Source organism: Borostomias antarcticus (genome assembly GCF_949987555.1).
Source record: "Borostomias antarcticus genome assembly, chromosome: 24".
Lineage (NCBI taxonomy): Eukaryota > Metazoa > Chordata > Actinopteri > Stomiiformes > Stomiidae > Borostomias > Borostomias antarcticus.
The window spans coordinates 6,604,536-6,622,356 of NC_140257.1; the positions used below are offsets into that span (position 1 = coordinate 6,604,536).

The window sequence follows — 17,821 nt, forward strand, 5'->3', positions numbered from 1 at the left end:
CTGTTCAGGGTGTTTGTACCTTCTCGACTGGAGAGACTGTGGGGGGTATTGGTCCTTCGTGCTCCTCCTCCTCCAACCAGTTCCTGCGAGCCAGCTCCTCCCATTCCGCCTGCATCTTATCCCAGAACTCTGTGTCGGACTATTGGGAAAAGTGGAGAGAGATTAAATGAGTTAATTGATGTTTCACAATGGCCTGGAATCAAAACAAGTTACTGTCCCTCTCTAGTAGCCACTGCTGTCAAGAATATCCTTTGAAATGTCCCTACATGTATATCCTGAAACACGTCAACACGTTGAGATGTCATGTTTTGTTTGCGTTTACATGTTCATTCTATTTTGCATGTTCTCAGCAGCAGCGTACCAAGCAGAGAACACTATGGTTCAAAATCAGGAAATCGGACCAAGAACAAAAATCCATAATTCCCACCAATTGTTTGCTGAGGCATCTTGCTCCCACTGACACATAGAAGGCCTGTCAGTTTGAATTAACCTTGTTGAATGCATTTGGACATAACTAAACTGAGGGAAATTAGCAACCACATTGTTTTATCACATGCATTCATTTGCACATTCACGCAGCTCCCCCATCTGGAATGAGCACTACATGTGGTCAAGGTTGATACAATGTGAATAAAACATTACATACTGAAGCAATATTTTAGTGGTGAAACACAAAAACACACAAAGACAGCTCTTTTGGGGGAGCTGCGTGAATCATACTGTTAATAAGTGCATAATAAAGGATTTATTAACCTTAATAATGCATTGTCTCGCTTTAGATCCACTACTGCAAAATTGCATAATAAATGGATAATTAACTGATAATAAATGCATAATAAGTGCATAATAGCAGTCTATAAACAGTTAACAAGCTTCTTATAAGTGCTTATAAATGTCTTATAACCTAACAATAAATGTGTTTATTATGCTATTATTAAACACTTGTATAGTCTTATTTACTCATAATAATGTCTTATACGCATGTTATAAGGATTTATAAGGTCCTTATTACCTATTAACTAACGCTTATAATCTATCAATAAGCGTGTTTATTATGCTATTATTAAACATTAATATCGTCTTATTAACACATAATAATGTCTTATAAGCATATTATAAGGACTTATAAGGTCTTTATTACCTTTTAATTAACACTTATTACGGATGGTTACTATAAAGCACTTCCAAATGTATTATTATTATTATTATTATTATTTATATACCATAGCATTCATCAGCTGGAGAAGAGATGCTCATTAAGCCCATGTAGGGGAAAGAGCTGTACTGTCTGAGTCACTCATCAGTCAGGATGGGATTGGTTCAAGTGAACTGAACTAGAAGGGATTGATTAGTACACGAATAGTGCTCAGCTCCAGTCTGCCCTGAATTTCTTATTGTTTGCCCCTTGAGTTTAATCACAGTCTTTTATTTGAGCATCTGATGTACACATGCACTTGCACTCACATACACACACACACACAGAGTTCATATACACACAATATTTAACACAAACATATTTCCTAGACTGAGGGGATTCTATTCCCTGGTCAAATAAAAAACCTTTTTTGCCATAAAGATAAAAGGGCTACAGTGATGCATTAAATTCAAATCATAACTGAATGAAGCCTCTAGCCATGATCAAATGACATTAAAGGGACCTCCGGCTCCATATCAGATTGTTCCCTAACAGGATAGTCAGCACAATCCATAAGGGAGAGCAGAAATGATAATATTACATTAAGATGAAAGGAGAGACCAAAGGTAGAGAGGGGGAGGGGGGTGGAGGAGAAGAGAGAGGGATTAATGGAGGAACCAAATCCTCTCATGTGGTGCCTGATTACCCCAAACCCCTACATATCCATCCAGCCATGCTGCTCTCCTCGCGTTTCAATCAGGCTCTTTTGGACTGTGTGACCGGAACTCCACTCAGCCGCTCTGGCCTTTTTATAGTCGTTATTCACGCTGAATCAGGTTTACACTCTCCAACACTGGAGCCGGTGGAAGCCATAAATTCAGACACAAAATGGCCGGGTTTCCCAATAAAGAACCTTCTTAAGGAACCCTTCTTATGCAACCCTTTGTATGGGAGTTAAGGAGTACTTTGGAGTTAAGTGCTTCTTAACTCGTTCGGGAAACCCAGCCAATATCTGTATTACAGCAGGTCATTTACCACATATAATGTACTATATAAACAAAAGAGCAATTATAATAGGGCTATTTATGGCTGAGGAAGGAACTTAGGCGGTAACTAGGCATGAATCAGATCTTTGAAAAGATTTTTCAGTAACCCACATTTTATTAAGACATAAGAGTATAATAATATTACAAGTAATGCCAATTTACTGTGAGGCTTAAGTCAATTTACTTGAAAGTAAACTGACAGAATGTGGGTAAATCTCCTTATGTATTTAGGGTAAACAACAGCTTGCACGTGCGTGACGCACTGTATACTGTATTAAGCATGGATTGTTTGACATAAACTCTTTCTGTAGGATGGATGCGGTCTCTGTCATGTTGCTGCTGGTCCTCTATCATGTGCCTACGGGACAAACCAAGGGCATAATTCAGCAAGACACTGCACCGAAAAGGTGAAAGCCACAGGAGACACAAACGACACACTGAGGCTTCCATAGCATCCTTCTTCCTCCCACTACCGACTGAGTGAAACGCAACTCATATTAAAACCACACCATCAGTATGTCAAATAGATGGTGGTTTAACCAAATAAAGACCGGCCCTAATCTATAATCTCACCACAGCTCGCTCTGTCGGTCGGTTGATCCACAAAAATGCGGCCTTTACAGTACAGAGCGCAGTCACAGCAAAGTCACGCTTGTTTCTGTTGCATCCTCGTTTAAAGAGGAGGATCACTCTTCCCCTTGCTTGTGTCGTTTTCCAGAACGACCACCACTCTATTCTCTCAGAGACATGAGGCTCTGGCTACCGACTCATTGCGGCTTCATGGCGTCATGGCTGGTATCAGTTTACCTACTGTATCTCCCCATATGACTTCAGCATCTGGAACTGCCAACGCACTGCATCCATGCACTGTTCTAATAACTTAGCGCCAACATTCCTATCACGTTATCGATCTCCCGATAGAATTCTCTATCTCTCTCTCTGAGTATGGTATGCGTGTGCCACCACAAGGTAGTGCCTCAAAAGTTCGAAGTACCCCCACCACTGCGATGCGCAATGAGTGCGATGCAAAACGGCTACATCGACACAGTGAAGAGAGTTTGTATTGACTTTATTCACAGGGCGGCCATTTGGTCAAGTCTGACGTAATCATGTGGGAGAATGCAGAAGTCCAATGTTCAACCAGAGCATTGGCAACAGAGTTGCAGTAGTCCAGGCAGGAAATGAAAAGGGCCTGGATGAGCACCTGTGCCATTTCGTCAGTGAGGAAAGGGCGAATCCTTCTGATATTGTAGAGCAGGAATCTGCAAGAGCATGTGACGGATGTGAAATGTGCCGAGAACAACAGTTGGTCGTCCAGGGTCACACCCAGATTCCTCGCAGTCCGAGTCGGCGTCACTACTGTGTCTTCAATGGTGATGGCCAGGTCCCGGTGTGGGCAGCCCTTCCCCGGGAGGAACAGCAACTCAGTCTTGTCCAGGCTGAGCTTGAGATGTCGCCATCCACTCCGAGATGTCAGCCAAGCACCCAGCTATGCGTCTCAGCTTGTGTGTCAGAAGGGGGAAATGACAGGACCAGTTGGGTGTCATCGGCATAGCAGTAATAGGAGACGCCTTGCGAGCGAATGACAGAACCCAGAGATATAGTGTAGAGGGAAAAAAGGAGAGGACCCAGGACAGACCCTTGTGGAACTTCCGTAGTCAGACTATGTGGTTCCAACAATCGACCCTCTACATGTCACCTGGTAGGAGCGGCCCGTCAGGTAGGATGCAAACAGGGAGCATGCAGAGCCAGTGACGCCTTTCCCCTTCGAGGGTGGAGAGGAGGATCTGGTGGTCTACCGTATCAAATGCTGCTGACAGGTCTAGGAGTATCAGGACAGAAGAGAGAGAGTTCACTCTCGCGGCATGGAGTGACTCCATCTCTGCAAGGAGGGCGGTCTCTGTCGAGTGGCCAGCCTTGAACCCGGACTGGTGAGGGTCTAGGAAGTTGTTCTGGTGGAGATATGAGGATAGCTTGTTAAAGATAGCACGTTCAAGTGTTTCAGATAGAAAGAATAGAAGGCAAACCGGTCGGTAGTTTTTGACGTCGGAGGGGTCGAGAGATGTGTTCTTCAGGAGGGGGTGACTCTGGCAGTCTTGAAAGCGGAGGGAAAGCATCAGAGACTGACTGAAGGAGAGTGGAGCGGATGGGGTCTAGGGAGCACGTGGTGGGGCAGCTAGATGTTACAAGGTTGAGGACCGGGTTGGGAAGAAGTTGGCGAAATCGTCAGGGAGAAGGGAGGAGTTGGGAGTAGGAGGTGGGGGTTGGAGAGTGGAAGAAAGCAGCTTAAGCAGCTGGGGCAGGTGGAGTTGGACGTGCTGGCCTGGAGGTAAGGGGACAGAGATTGTCCAGAGAAGAGGAAAGAGTGTAGAGCATACCTGCAAACTCATCGCCTTTCGGCTACAATCGCGGTTTTTAGTGTCAACTAGGTCATTCACGTGAATCGTGTAGAACCGGAGAGTTTTTAAAAGGGGGGGGGGGGTCCGCTGGGTGAGTGAGGGGAGAATGACTGCGATTGCATATTATCTGTTTTTGATATGAGATTGTCCTTCCCACCAGTGTTCAGGCTAGCATCAACCTTATTGGATAGTGTAGTTTTAGTAATTACAGTATGTGGCATTTCTATGGGCCAATCGGAACTCTGATCTCATCTGCTACGTGAGGTCCGCTTGACGTCGAGACACCTTCTACCCTCGAGCCTTGAACTTGACGAAAGTAAACCTTGCCTCAAATCGAGGTAAAGCTTTTTGGTCAAGAAGCAACTTAGCTATTTATTGGTTTGCTTGGTTCAGTTACCGGTATTGTGGCTTGACATCATTTTATAAGGTGATAATTTTAGGAACCAAACATGGTTTTCATATATTTTCTGACCGTCTTTCCAGAATGTTCCCGCTAGCCTAGCTAGCTACTGTAACATTAGCTATGTTGCTCGAAGTGCTGACTAACCTTAGCTTACTGACTCAAATCAAATCAAACTTTATTTGTATAGTGCATTTCATACACAGAGGCAACACACAAAACACAATTGACTGACTCGTAGGCTAAGTTAGGCATCCAATACTAGAAGGGAACTTAGTTGCAGTTATGTTGACTATCTTGTATGAGATATGTAGCTTGTCAAAAGTGTGTTTATTAGTGCTAGCTAGCTAGTTTATCCAGTCATGGAACGTGGAGGCTGGCCCATAGAGGTAGAGGAGGTTGTGCTCCTCTTTTTTGAGAGGCAAGAGAGAGATTAAAGTGTAAAAAATAGTAATTGATTGAAATGAACCATTACCAGAGTAAATTACCAAGTATTATTTTATAAAATATTTGTTCTTTCTTTTTAGGAAAAAATCTATTATTATTGAAATTCTGATTTAAAAATGCTTCAACAGGGATATATCTCATTGTATAATAGAATAGGGGAGGGAGATGACATGAAATAGTGGGTAGAAAGATGGAGGGGAGTGATAGGTTAGGGGTGGAACAGTGTCTAGTGAAGATAAGATCCAGCTGGTTGCTGGCTTTGTGAGTAGGAGGAGAAGAGGAGAGGTAAAGATCAAAGGAGGAGAGGAAAGAGAGGAGGTTCCAATTTATCATATTATGCATATTATGTTCAAACTACCCAAATCCACTGGATCTACACGAAATGTACCGTGTGTGTGTGTGTGTGTGTGTGTGTGTGTGTGTGTGTGTGTGTGTGTCTCACCTCTACAGCAGCCTTTGCCTTCACAAACTCCTCCTCCTGGGACTGATTTCTGGCCAGGAAGGCTCGACCCAGTCTCCGTTCTTTGCTCACACAGCAGTCCTGGAGGAAACAGATGGCAGTGCACACACACTCACACACAACACACACACCCACACACACACACACACACACACACACACACACACACAGGTCAGCAAACACCCTCACCTCTAACTGTGAGTGGTCAATGGCATTTCTTCTGCAAGTCTTTGAGAATGCAAAAAAAGTGCAAAACCTGCAAGGCTAAAAGAGATTTAATTACATCCCTCTGTATCTTCTCACAGGTCTAATAAAGTTCCTAAAACTTTGAAACCTTTAACCTTATATGAGGTAACAGCAATGTTTATGTTTTTACCTAAATATGTACCTCATCGGCAAAATTTACAGACTCATTTGTGAATTCAACAGACCTGTGCTGATATGTAATCGATTTCATCTACGCTGTTGACCTCAAAGGAGTTTTTGGTGGATGGATCTGTTTTGAAATCTGCTGACCTGGGGGGAGAGGGAAGCAGTCAATGTCCAATGAGATCATATCAACATCGTCTTACAAATCAGCTCTCAATTCATGTCCACTGTTGTTTTGACATACTATAACTTCTATTGTAAATATAGGCTGAAGTTGGTGCAGGGAAATGAATACACCGGTATACATTCAATAAACATTACCACAGTAATTCACTTGAGGAGTGGTTTGAAGTGCACTTCTTCTCAAATCTTCTCTTCCTGCCTCCGTTCAAGGTGCTGTCGGGTTGAAGGTTCACTTCTTCCCACTTCTCCAAGGGGGAGGCTGAGAGACCCGCTGGGCGCAGGAAAGAGGGAAGGAAAGGAAAGGAATGAACAGGAAGTACTAATGTACATTACAGTTAAGCCTCTGCACAATGGCAGTCATAATAGCCGATTCAAGTGCTCACTTATTTGAACCAAACAAGAGGTAAATTTTTTATGCACCAATAAGCATTAGAGTACAGTAGTGTCTACACGCGATGGATGCCAGCTTTGTGTCGGCGGGTTAGTCAATGACAGACGTCATTGAGGTGGTGAATGAGGTCTGACATGTACCTCATTATAGTAAGAGCAGGGATTAAAATCAGCTTGTACCAGCTTTTAATCAGCTAGTACTACATAAACCATTTTTAGCCAAATGAGAACATCATGACCTTGCAGGAAAAAAAGGTGTTTCACACAGACCTATGCTTGTGGCTTAAGCTAGAAGAGGTCAATAGATCAGTATAGATTTTGATCAATCAAAAACATTTACAGCAATATCAGTAAATGATAATCCAGGAGAAAAAAAAATCGATCTGTGAAGTTAGATAAAGGGGAGTCAAACAAGGTTACATTATGGTTTCTTTTGTCTTTTGTTCGAGTAACTGAGATAGAAAAATCTCAACATTTAAATCAAACCAAGAGTAGCTACAGTAAGCCTTGTGAGACCATTCTGATCTAGCAAGCTCACACTGAAGTTTCTTTCCACAGATCAGTCTGGACTTCCCCCCATCTAGAACGATTATTCTCTGATTACGTTGTGACCGGGCCAATCAGGGACTAAGTTCTGACTGCTGTTCTGTCCCCCAGTAGAACGTAGCCAAGGACCCCTGCCCACTATAATTGTTCTACATAGGGGGAGGGCCAGACTGATCTGTGGAGAGAAACCAGAATGGTCTCACAAGGCTAATATCCCCCAAGCCCAAGACACACACACACACACACACACACACACACACACACTCTCAGCCAGTACCCGAGTCCAGCGAAACTCGCTCAGGGGTCCGAGGGCTGGGGGAGGAGCACTCCACCTCCACCTGGATGAGCTCCGTGTCGTCCGCCCTCGCTCTGCGGGGGCTGCTGATCTTGGCGCCCCCCCGTCTGAGGCTGGCGGCGGGGCTCCTCCGGGCGCGGACGCTGCCCTTCCTGCTGCTGCAGCCGCCGGAGCTCTCGCACGGCTCGCTCAGGTCCACCAGGTCCAGCGCAGTGGACAGAACTGCCCAGGGAAGAGGAACGGTGAGGCGGACGTTGTGGATGACCCATAATAATAATAATAATAATAGTAATAATAAAAAGAATAATAATAATAATAATAATAATAATAATAGTAATAAAAGTCATAATAATAATAATAATAGTCATAATAATAATAATACATTTTATTTGTAGTGCGCTTTACATTCCGAGAAATCTCAAAAGTGCTATAAAACAAAGGTTAAAAACAACAATGTAGTACATTCATCCAGGATCCACATCCATTACACATCCAATACATCCACAACCAAACGCATGCCCTCCCGTGGAGCAAAAGGGTTTTAAGACAAGCAAATCATCAGCATAAATACTTTTTTTTGTATCCGTTTCAGTAAAATCAGAAAACATAAACAGTGCTTTAGAAATCAGTTTCTCACACAGTAGGGCCTGAAGACTTGACCGACGGAGAGAGAGAGAGAGACAGAGAGAGAGAGAGAGACAGAGAGAGAGAGAGAGAGAGAGAGAGAGAGAGAGAGCGAGAGCGAGAGAGAGCGAGAGAGAGAGAGAGAGAGAGAGAAAGAGAGAGAGAGAGAGAGCGAGAGCGAGAGAGAGCGAGAGAGAGAGAGAGAGAGAGAGAGAAAGGGAGAGTCAGAATGTGGGTCACGAGCAGCAGAGGTTACCTGCTGTGTTGGAGGTGACCGGGCGGGCCACGGGGCCGTCGATGCGGCTCTCCGACAGGAAGTCGTCGATGGAGGGACTCAGCAGCGGGCGGCTCTCTTGCTGCTCGCCGACCTGCGGAGGAAAGGGAGGGGAGACGTTTAACAACACAGCCCAACGGCGAGGACGGCACCGTGATGGCGGTGCAGTATACAGTATGTATCATTTTGATGCATCTTGAATGAGGACGAACACAAGATGAACAACTTGAGATGATTATCAAACGCTCCAAATGAGTAGAACTGTTGGAAAGAGCAGCCGCAAAGCGGTTTAACCACACGTCTCTATGACCGCCTTCTCCTACAGTATCTCCATCTCCAACGAGCATTAACCTGTACTGACTTATTGTCAACATGCCATGCAAAAGTGTTGCGCATGCCTGTGCTTTCATGTTTAAAATCCATGATGTTGTTGAATGCTAATTTGATTTGCCCTCTGTTTCTGTCTGGTGGTAGTGTGCTCTCCGTGGGGCTGTTTTTGCGGGCTGAGCGTCGGACGGACCAGATGACCCAGTTTCGCCAGGCGACACGACGCGTCTCACGGGGCCGGGGGGAGGACCCACTGAGGGGGTCAAATTGTGACACACTGGGGAATTCATGTGGACTATTCACTGGCTGAAAACTGTGACAATTCACATCTTCCTCTGGAAATTTGATCAACTATCTTTACCCCTATCGTGTGTGTGTGTGTGTGTGTGTGTCCGCTGCCTGCCTGTCTGCATTTGTTCTTGGTGAGGACAAAATTGATTTTACCCTGTGGATAGACTGAGGGTATTTGGGAGGATATTACTCTTAGGGACTATCTTTGAGTGCGACCTAGAGCTAAAACTGTTTCTTTGTGATAGAGGACATCACAAAACACTAATTAGAAATGAGAGCCATTTAAACAGACTATTATCATCTCCCTTTCCAAATAAAAGGAATATTGAATTTCTAATTCGCAATTCGCAGTCCATGGGACCAACTGGATTTCATTACCACTCAAGTTGGCACAACTTAGTAATATTTTTTTTAAAGATCCATGTATGTACATTATATTTTGGTATAACCATTCCTGAGTGGCAGCTGTGCCACAGTAACTGTCTCATGAAGTTAACAGGGGGGCGGCCATGACTCCTGAGGTAGAGCGGGTTGTCCAATGTCCGCATGGTCGTCAGTTCGAATCCCGGCTCCTCTTGTCCACATGTTGAAGTGTTCTCAGGCAAGACACTGAACCCCAAATTGCTCCCAATGAACAGACTAGCATCTTGCATGGCAGCAGCCGCCATTGGTGTGTGAATGTATGTATGAATGGGTGAATGAGAGGCCATTGTAAAGCACTTTGGATAAAAGCGCTATATAAGTGCAGTCCATTTACCATTTACCACCCCTTAAAGTAAACTGCATTGTAGATGTTGGTACCTATCCTGATTTAGGCTCCTGGTCAGGACATTTTTCAATGTTTTATAATAATATTGTGTTTGGTCTCATTTTAAACGGGACTTTCTTAGCTTTCATAGTTCATTGTAATGATCTCCCGAATCAGATAGCCTGCCAAAGTACTCAAATCAACAGTTTAATAATCAATAATAAAAAGAAAACAAAGAACCAACCACATTAGCAATTATTATCTTCTCCAAACACAGAACAGTCTCCCCACTAGCTCACACATCCGGTTCCGTGCAGGGGTCACAGGGGTCACAACAGCGGCAAAAGAACACATCATCCCTCCTGACGTGGCCCTGGTAGAAGCTCTGACGGAGACGGCGGAGTGTCTTAGTGACCCCAAAATGCCCAGACTCCCCTGCTGCTCCATGCACGGCCTTAAGCACCGCCTCCCGCGGACCCTTGGGGGCCACCGCCTGGCCCCTCTCTAACCCGAACCTCACCCAAGCCCCCGTTGCTGGCTCCCTCCGTGCCCTCACACAGACACCCCCTCACACAGAGCCCCAAAGTTAGACCACGGCCCTTCGGTGGCCTTGGAGACCGCTTCCCCCGCTGGTCGCTGCTGGGCCTCCACCCGCTGGCCAAGGGGCTGCAGGTCTGAGTCCTGCTGCTGCTGCTGCCTCCGCCGGGCCTGATCCACCGCATACAGCTCCCAGCAGATAAACCCCTCTTCCTGTCGCACTGCAGCACAGCCCTCCACCTCCCGCAGCTCTCTCTCTCTCTCTCTCTCTGTGTCTCTCTCTCTCTCCCTCTCTCTCTGTTGGTCTCTCTCTCTCTCTGTCTCTCTCTCTCTCTCTCTGTCTCTCTCTCTGTCTGTCTCTCTCTCTGGTCTCCCAACCGCTCATAGCACCCATCAGCAGCCCACGGGTGAGGTGAGAGGGCGTGTGCATTGATGTGGGAGGAGCCCCAGCCCTGTGTGAGGGGAGAGGGCGTGTGCGTGGGTGTGGGAGGAGCCCCAGCCCTGTGTGAGGTGAGAGGGCGTGTGCGTGGGTGTGGGAGGAGCCCCAGCCCTGTGTGAGGTGAGAGGGCGTGTGCGTCGGTGTGGGAGGAGCCCCAGCCCTGTGTGAGGTGAGAGGGCGTGTGCGTCGGTGTGGGAGGAGCCCCAGCCCTGTGTGAGGGGAGAGGGCGTGTGCGTCGGTGTGGGAGGAGCCCCAGCCCTGTGTGAGGTGAGAGGGCGTCCCCAACATGAAGGGCGGGCCACACAGGCAGGGGTTAAATTGGGCCCGGGTCATCCGGGGCTCAGCCCCAGCACATAGGTTCACAAACATCATCAGCCGGAGCTCAACCCCGGGACATCTATCATCAACATTTAATTTATTTTTACATTTTTATTGGGCTTTACTGTTAAAATAATGCAACCCTTTCCTGCCCGCCATTAAAATAAATCACAATTAATTTTAGTTACCGTTTTTTCAAGTGTAAAATGATGTTGCGTCATCACTTTCACTGGCCGAAGTACTCTTCACTTTCGCTGGCAAGCAATCAAGTTAGCTAACGGTAGCCAGCTAGATACACATTAGCTAAATAAAGCCGCCTGCTAGATACACATTAGCTAAACAAGGCAAGCTATCATATCAGCCACGTTAGCTAGCTACATTATCTAGGTAGGCCTTTAGTTTACCGTTAGCAAGACAGCACCCCTCCCCAGGGTCCAGGTTGACAGGCAGGGTGGGGCCGGCGGGGCAGAGCACCAGGACCTCACTCACAGCTGGCTGAGGCCTGCTGGACGCCTCCCAACACTAGCCTGGAAGCCAGACTCGTCGTGATAGTAAGTCAGACTCGTCACGATAGTAAGTCAGACTCGTCGCGATAGTAAGCCAGACTCGTCACGATAGTAAGTCAGACTCGTCGCGATAGTAAGCCAGACTCGTCGCGATAGTAGTCGTGATCGTTTTCACGATAGAGTCTGGACTTACAGCTGCCCTGAACAATTTGAGTGGGCAGGAATACTTGCCTTGACAGACGAACGCTTTCAGCTAATCAGCATAACAAAAGTTAGATCAAATTTTTGCTAAATCCAGTTGGAAGCCAGACTATCCTGATACTGCTCAGTCAACACAAACTCTATCTTTCTGTTGCAGCCTGCACATGGGGGCGTCAGTGCAGGAGAAACCCCGTACAAACTTCCTGTAGTATGAGGCCAAGTCTAGGAAGCTCTTCAGCTGCTTCCAGTTGGTGGGAGTGAGCTAGTCGGCAATTGCCTGCATCTTCACCTCCAAGGTGCTGATGCTCTCACTCCCCACCTTGTGCCCCAAGAATGTTGCCTCTCTCTGCACAAAGTGGACCAGGGTTAAAAGAAAGTAAAGTTTAGACCAAAATTGTGGAGAAATGCGTCATTGACGACTTGAAGAGCTCAAATGACCTCTATATTTGTCACAGAGATTCACAACTGGGTTTGAACGAAAGCAAAGAAGGTGCCCTTTAAAATCAGACCAAACACCATATTATAAAACACTGAAAAATGTCCTGACCAGGAGCCTAAACCAGGATATGCATCAGCGTCTACAATGCAGTTTACTTTAGGGGGTGGTTAACTTCATGAGCTGGTTACTGTGACACAGCTGCCACTCAGGAATGGTTATCATACCAAAATAATCATCTACAGAGATGGATCTTTTGGAAAAAAAAATCTTAGTATGTTTTGCCACCTTGAGTGGTACCAAAAAATTATTTTTTGGGATCTGGCCCATGGGCTAATAGGGACACACAAAGTATGTGTGTATGTGAGGGAGAGTGAGAGAGAGAGAGAAAGAGAGAGAGAGAAAGAGACTGTGTGTGTGGTGTGTGTGTGTGTGTGTGTGACAGAGAGATAGAGATAAAGAGAGAGAGAGAGAGAGAGAGAGAGAGAGAGAGAGACAAAAACAGCAGCTACAGTACCTCATCAAAATGTCCATTCATCCCATAAAGTAAACAATAAACAGATGGATCCCACAGTAGTATGTTTGTTTCACCACACGGTCTCAGTCAGATCTGTGTCACGAGAGATTCTGAAATACCCTGATCTACAATCAGATCCCAGTGGAATTGTCACTCAATTCTTTAGGCATGACTGTAGCCTAATCTCTGGTTCTAAAAACATTGGCAGTATCACAGGACGATCTGGTCATAGTCCCCTCTAATACCAGTCTGGTCTGTCATCCTAATCCTAATCCACACAATAGGGCGTTGGAACCTGTTTTTGAACATGTCATGTTTGAAGATGTTTCTACCACCCATGCAGCATGAATGGGAACAGATGCATCAAATAAAAGTCATCCATGTTCAATGTTTGTATATTTTAGGCTCTTGATGAGGTCATATGTTTCTCATAGAATGCAAGGTAAATTATTCAAATATTAATGAATAACCATTGCTTTTTTGGTAGCTAGGCTACTTTTTAAAGATAAAAAAGTATTTAAAAAGTCTTTAAAAGTATTAAAATGTCATTCTGAAGTAATCTCAGGGATGGAGTTAGTCCCATTTAATTCCCTCCTGAGGCTTCCTCTCTCTGATTAGAATGTAGGATATAAAGGTCCGTCAAGGGTCTGTAAGATTATGTTTATCTTCTGAATAAGCACCAATCAGACCACAAGGCTTCTGAAAAATGGACAGATGAACTGAATTAATAAGGAGACACATGCATGAACGCACACGCAAGCACCTTTATACACCCCTACCACACATCTGTACACACACACACACACACACACAAACACACACACACACACACACACACACACGCAGAACACACATGTAAATACATTTCCATAATCTGCATATATAATAGGGTATTAAGCAACACTTCAAAGCCTGTTTCACACAACAAAAATATCTCTCTGATCGAATTCAGTACCAGGATCCAAAACTACATCTAACCCAATAACATGCATGGGTGACAGTAGACTTCACAAACTCAAATAAATAAAAATAAAATAAGAACACTTGATTAAATGATTCATTTAATTCCAAATGTAATCCAATGCAGCCCTGCAAAACCCAAGAGAGCAGAAAAAGAAAGTTAAGCTGCTTATGTAGGTTTGTGAGATAGACAGAATTTGATCCTCCCTCTGTAATGAAAACAAAAAGCTCCCTTTCATTTGCACAGTAAATCCATCACTACCGGTATAGAACAGGCACTAGTTACAGGAAAAAACTTCAATTGAAATGATAATCAAAACAAAATAATAGGCCTATAATTGAATAATACTGTAGCATGTGCCATTATGTTATACTGCTATTGCATACCGCTTTATGGGAATATTCAGAGATGTGAGTTAAAATTACACTAAAATCTACTATTGTCATAGAATGCTGCTACTTTCATAGTCATCATAGAAATGTTGATTATAGGTACTGCACGGCATTAGTCTGTTATCTCTCCCATGGAAAATCAGCTTTTGGGAAACAGAGAGGCGCAGTTTATAGTAGAGCATTTTTTGTGCTTTCTTTTGTATATTGGAAAAGGCAAAGCTTTAAGCCATTGCTTGCAATACAGCACATGCACACAAACAGCTAGCAGCCATATGAACATTTGATTGTAATAGGATTCGGGTTTGCTCAAATCCCAAGAGGCTTGTGACTTATGTTCAGCCTCTGGCCCAGCATTTCATCTGAATAGGTTCGGTGACTGTCTGGCTATTTAGAAAAATGTGTTCCTTAGGGCTAATATAATGTGAAAATAAATCCAAAATAAAATGTACGATGTTGTATACCAAACCAGGAAGTGCTTGCTGCTTCCTGTCGGTGGTCATCATGCCCACCTTGGTTGTCACGGTGAAGAGGGTGTTTCCTTCTGAGGAGGCCTTTTTACCCGGAAGCTCCTTCAGCACCATGGCAACAGCCCTTTCCCCTTTTCCCTACAACAGTGAGATCACAATGACTTAAGTCAGTGGTGGCAAATCTCCCCCTTCCCATTCTCAAAAATCGTTTTTCAACATGCATGTCTATCGTTAGATAAAGATAATGGCTAAAAGGCTAGTTTTAAACAACCTAAAGGGGTCCACCAGACCACCAACACTAATTCAGATTCCAAATAGTTTTTTTTGTCACAGTTGACAGAGTGGGAAATGTATATTATACAGTTTCTAGGTGCATGTCCTGAATCTGAAAGGGCTTTCTCTCTGAGGGACACATAGATGGTGGACTTGGCTGGATGAGTTCATAATACTGTAGTACAAGCAACAAGGCCTGGTTATGTCATCATCGTTGAATTACAGTGTCATGTTGCATGAACTGGAACCAGTTATGAGAGGTACTATGACACGTTGTTGACATAACACTTGCCCTTTTAGGGCACAATCTCACGTTGTTGCCATATAAATAGTGTCAAAACATTTGTCACGTGCGATTCATAACATGTGCATAACAGTATCATAACAATGGTCTTAATAGTTGTAGCTTGAGAAATATTTTCTGATTCATACTACCAGTATATCACAGGTACCCTACATTATATAGTATATAATGTAGGGTATAGGCATGAGTACACAAATGAAAATGGCACGGTGAAGACTGTAAACATCTGTAATAAACAATAGCAACTGCTGACGGACCAAAATGCTGGCATTGAAATAACTGTCAGTGTGCTGACAGCTTCCTGTATAACATCAGTAATGCTTATCCCCATGCCATGGTTTTTCATCAATCTTATAGCCTTTGTAAAATACTCTCTAACTCACGGCTGCGACCTTATATAAATTAGTATTAATGCATCGTCAATCTCATTGACCACTCGCAGCAACCTCGCCTTTTTATTAATTACACCCGTTTACCTACTGTAGGTAGCCTATTACAAAAACACACTCATCAGTCCGACTCCAACACTTCCACACCCCTACCAGCAAAAATAAGTGCTCTGGAGAACTGTTTTAATAACTGCACCATAACTGGAAATGTTCAAATAAACATGAACCACACGAATTATGCCTATATAGGCTTATGTGGTTGCTACGCAAAGCGATGAGATTGACGTCACATTAAACTAATTGTTATGCGGTCGCAGCTGTGGGTTACAGAGTATTTTACCACGGCTGCTAGCCAATCAGAATCAAGTATCCAAACTCTCCGTTGTAGAAACAGGATTTTACCACAGCTACAGGGGTTGTAAAGCGCCGTAGCTGTTGTAAAACCTGTGTAACCCACTGCCTCTCGTGGTCAATTGCTTAAGTACAGTAACAGCTAGGTCTATCCTATATGAATTACTGGCATTTAGCTACTGTTGTGACAACATGACATAAAATCTCTCATACGTGCATTCAATGACACATGACGTGTTACTGTATGCCCTATAATTTATAAAATATCAAACTGACATACAGCTCAAAGTAAAACAGCTTACTTTTGTCTCGGCCTATTTTCAAGATTAAAGATTAAAGATTCTTTTATTTGTCCCGAGGGAAATTAGTCTTGGACATACAGGCTGCTACATACAGTGCAAAGGTGCCATAACAAGGACAAAACACTCTACTGTGTACTCTACTTTACACTGTGTGGTTTTTGTGAGCCTATGGTGTGTTTTGCTTTTCCTGTAGTTGCCCTCTCGTCCAGGTCTTGAAAGTGATATTTCGACACACAATGTCTGTTAATTCGCAACGAAACACAGCATGGGCAGCTGCCCATTGGACGGCAGCTGAATAAACTCCCATCAATAAATGGTTACCGTTGCGCCCTTGAGCAAGGCACTTACCCCTAGCACAAGGGGCGCTGCTCACGCTGGCTGACCCTGTGACCTCGACTCAACTAACACCGCGTAGAGGGGTCAACATAGAGGGCACCGTGGGGGAGATGGGGGAGATTGAAGAGCAAAGACACATTTCGGTTGTTCTCATAATAGATGAGCAACTCTTAACTGCAGTCAGTTCATCGACTGTAGCCATGGTAGTAATAGCATGCAAGTGTATTAACACCTAGTACTGTAGTTCAAAGTCTTTACACTGACAGATTTAGTCTTAGGGATAGAATGTGATGCAATCACACCTCACTAATGCCCTTACACAGCTTTTACCAGCATTTCCTCCACTATAATGTACTGTAGCGACACACACACACACACCGCACACACACACACACACACACACACACACACACACACACACACACACCGCACGCACACACATGCACACACAGATAGGCATGCATTCACTCAAATGGCGTTCTGCAGTGCAATGGTGAATGAAAAAGAGACACGAAGAGAAGTATGATACTGTCTTCTGTTAGGATAACCATAAGAAACAGGGGGCTGTAACCAAATGGTTCAAGGAAAGGGGTTTACGGATTCTGGAAATGTAGTAATTGTGTGGAAGTCTTGATTCTTGAAACTCTTGGTGCATTTGGGGGGGGGGGGTTGTTTCAGTCTAGCAGATACCTGCGGTGAAAAGGGTATGTCTTCCCATCCAGGAAAAATTGTCCACATTTCAAACGAGACAACCAAATCAACAATCCCACTGCATCACAGATCATTTGTAAATGCTTTAATGTCCCCTATTATGCTCCTTTACAACAGGTTAATATAGGTCTCTGGGGTCCCCAAAACATGTCTGAATATTTTTGCTGAAAATATCTCTGAGATGATGTATTCTAGCATGCCTCCGTCTCAGTCCGTTTCATGTGTCTGTATCTTTAATGCAAATGAGCTGCTGCTCTCCATCCCCACTCCTGTTCCTCCAAGACTTCAAACACAATTCATGCAGTAGGACGTTTCTGAGTGGCTAGTTGATATATTATATATATATATATATATATATATATATATATATATATATATAAATCTGAACGGCCTGTTGAATCACATTTTCAGAATTTGGCTGATCACAAAAAAATGTCTGGGTTGTCT

General features: G+C 44.2%; 1 protein-coding gene across 1 annotated transcript in view; it reads right to left on the reverse strand.

The window, feature by feature from the left end:
- pex5lb (peroxisomal biogenesis factor 5-like b) overlaps positions 1-14,828 on the reverse strand; it is a gene marked incomplete at its 3' end in the record, with an annotated part of 29,850 nt that extends 15,022 nt beyond the window's left edge. Inside the window, exons 1-7 of the mRNA XM_084458188.1 lie at positions 14,751-14,828; positions 8,551-8,662; positions 7,653-7,892; positions 6,578-6,710; positions 6,319-6,403; positions 5,870-5,968; positions 20-139 (exon numbers count right to left, since the gene is read on the reverse strand). Coding sequence (XP_084314314.1) covers positions 20-139; positions 5,870-5,968; positions 6,319-6,403; positions 6,578-6,710; positions 7,653-7,892; positions 8,551-8,662; positions 14,751-14,822 — 861 coding nt within the window. The 5' untranslated portion in view covers positions 14,823-14,828. The remainder of the gene's footprint in view (positions 1-19; positions 140-5,869; positions 5,969-6,318; positions 6,404-6,577; positions 6,711-7,652; positions 7,893-8,550; positions 8,663-14,750) is intronic.
- Between the last annotated feature and the right edge of the window lie 2,993 nt (positions 14,829-17,821).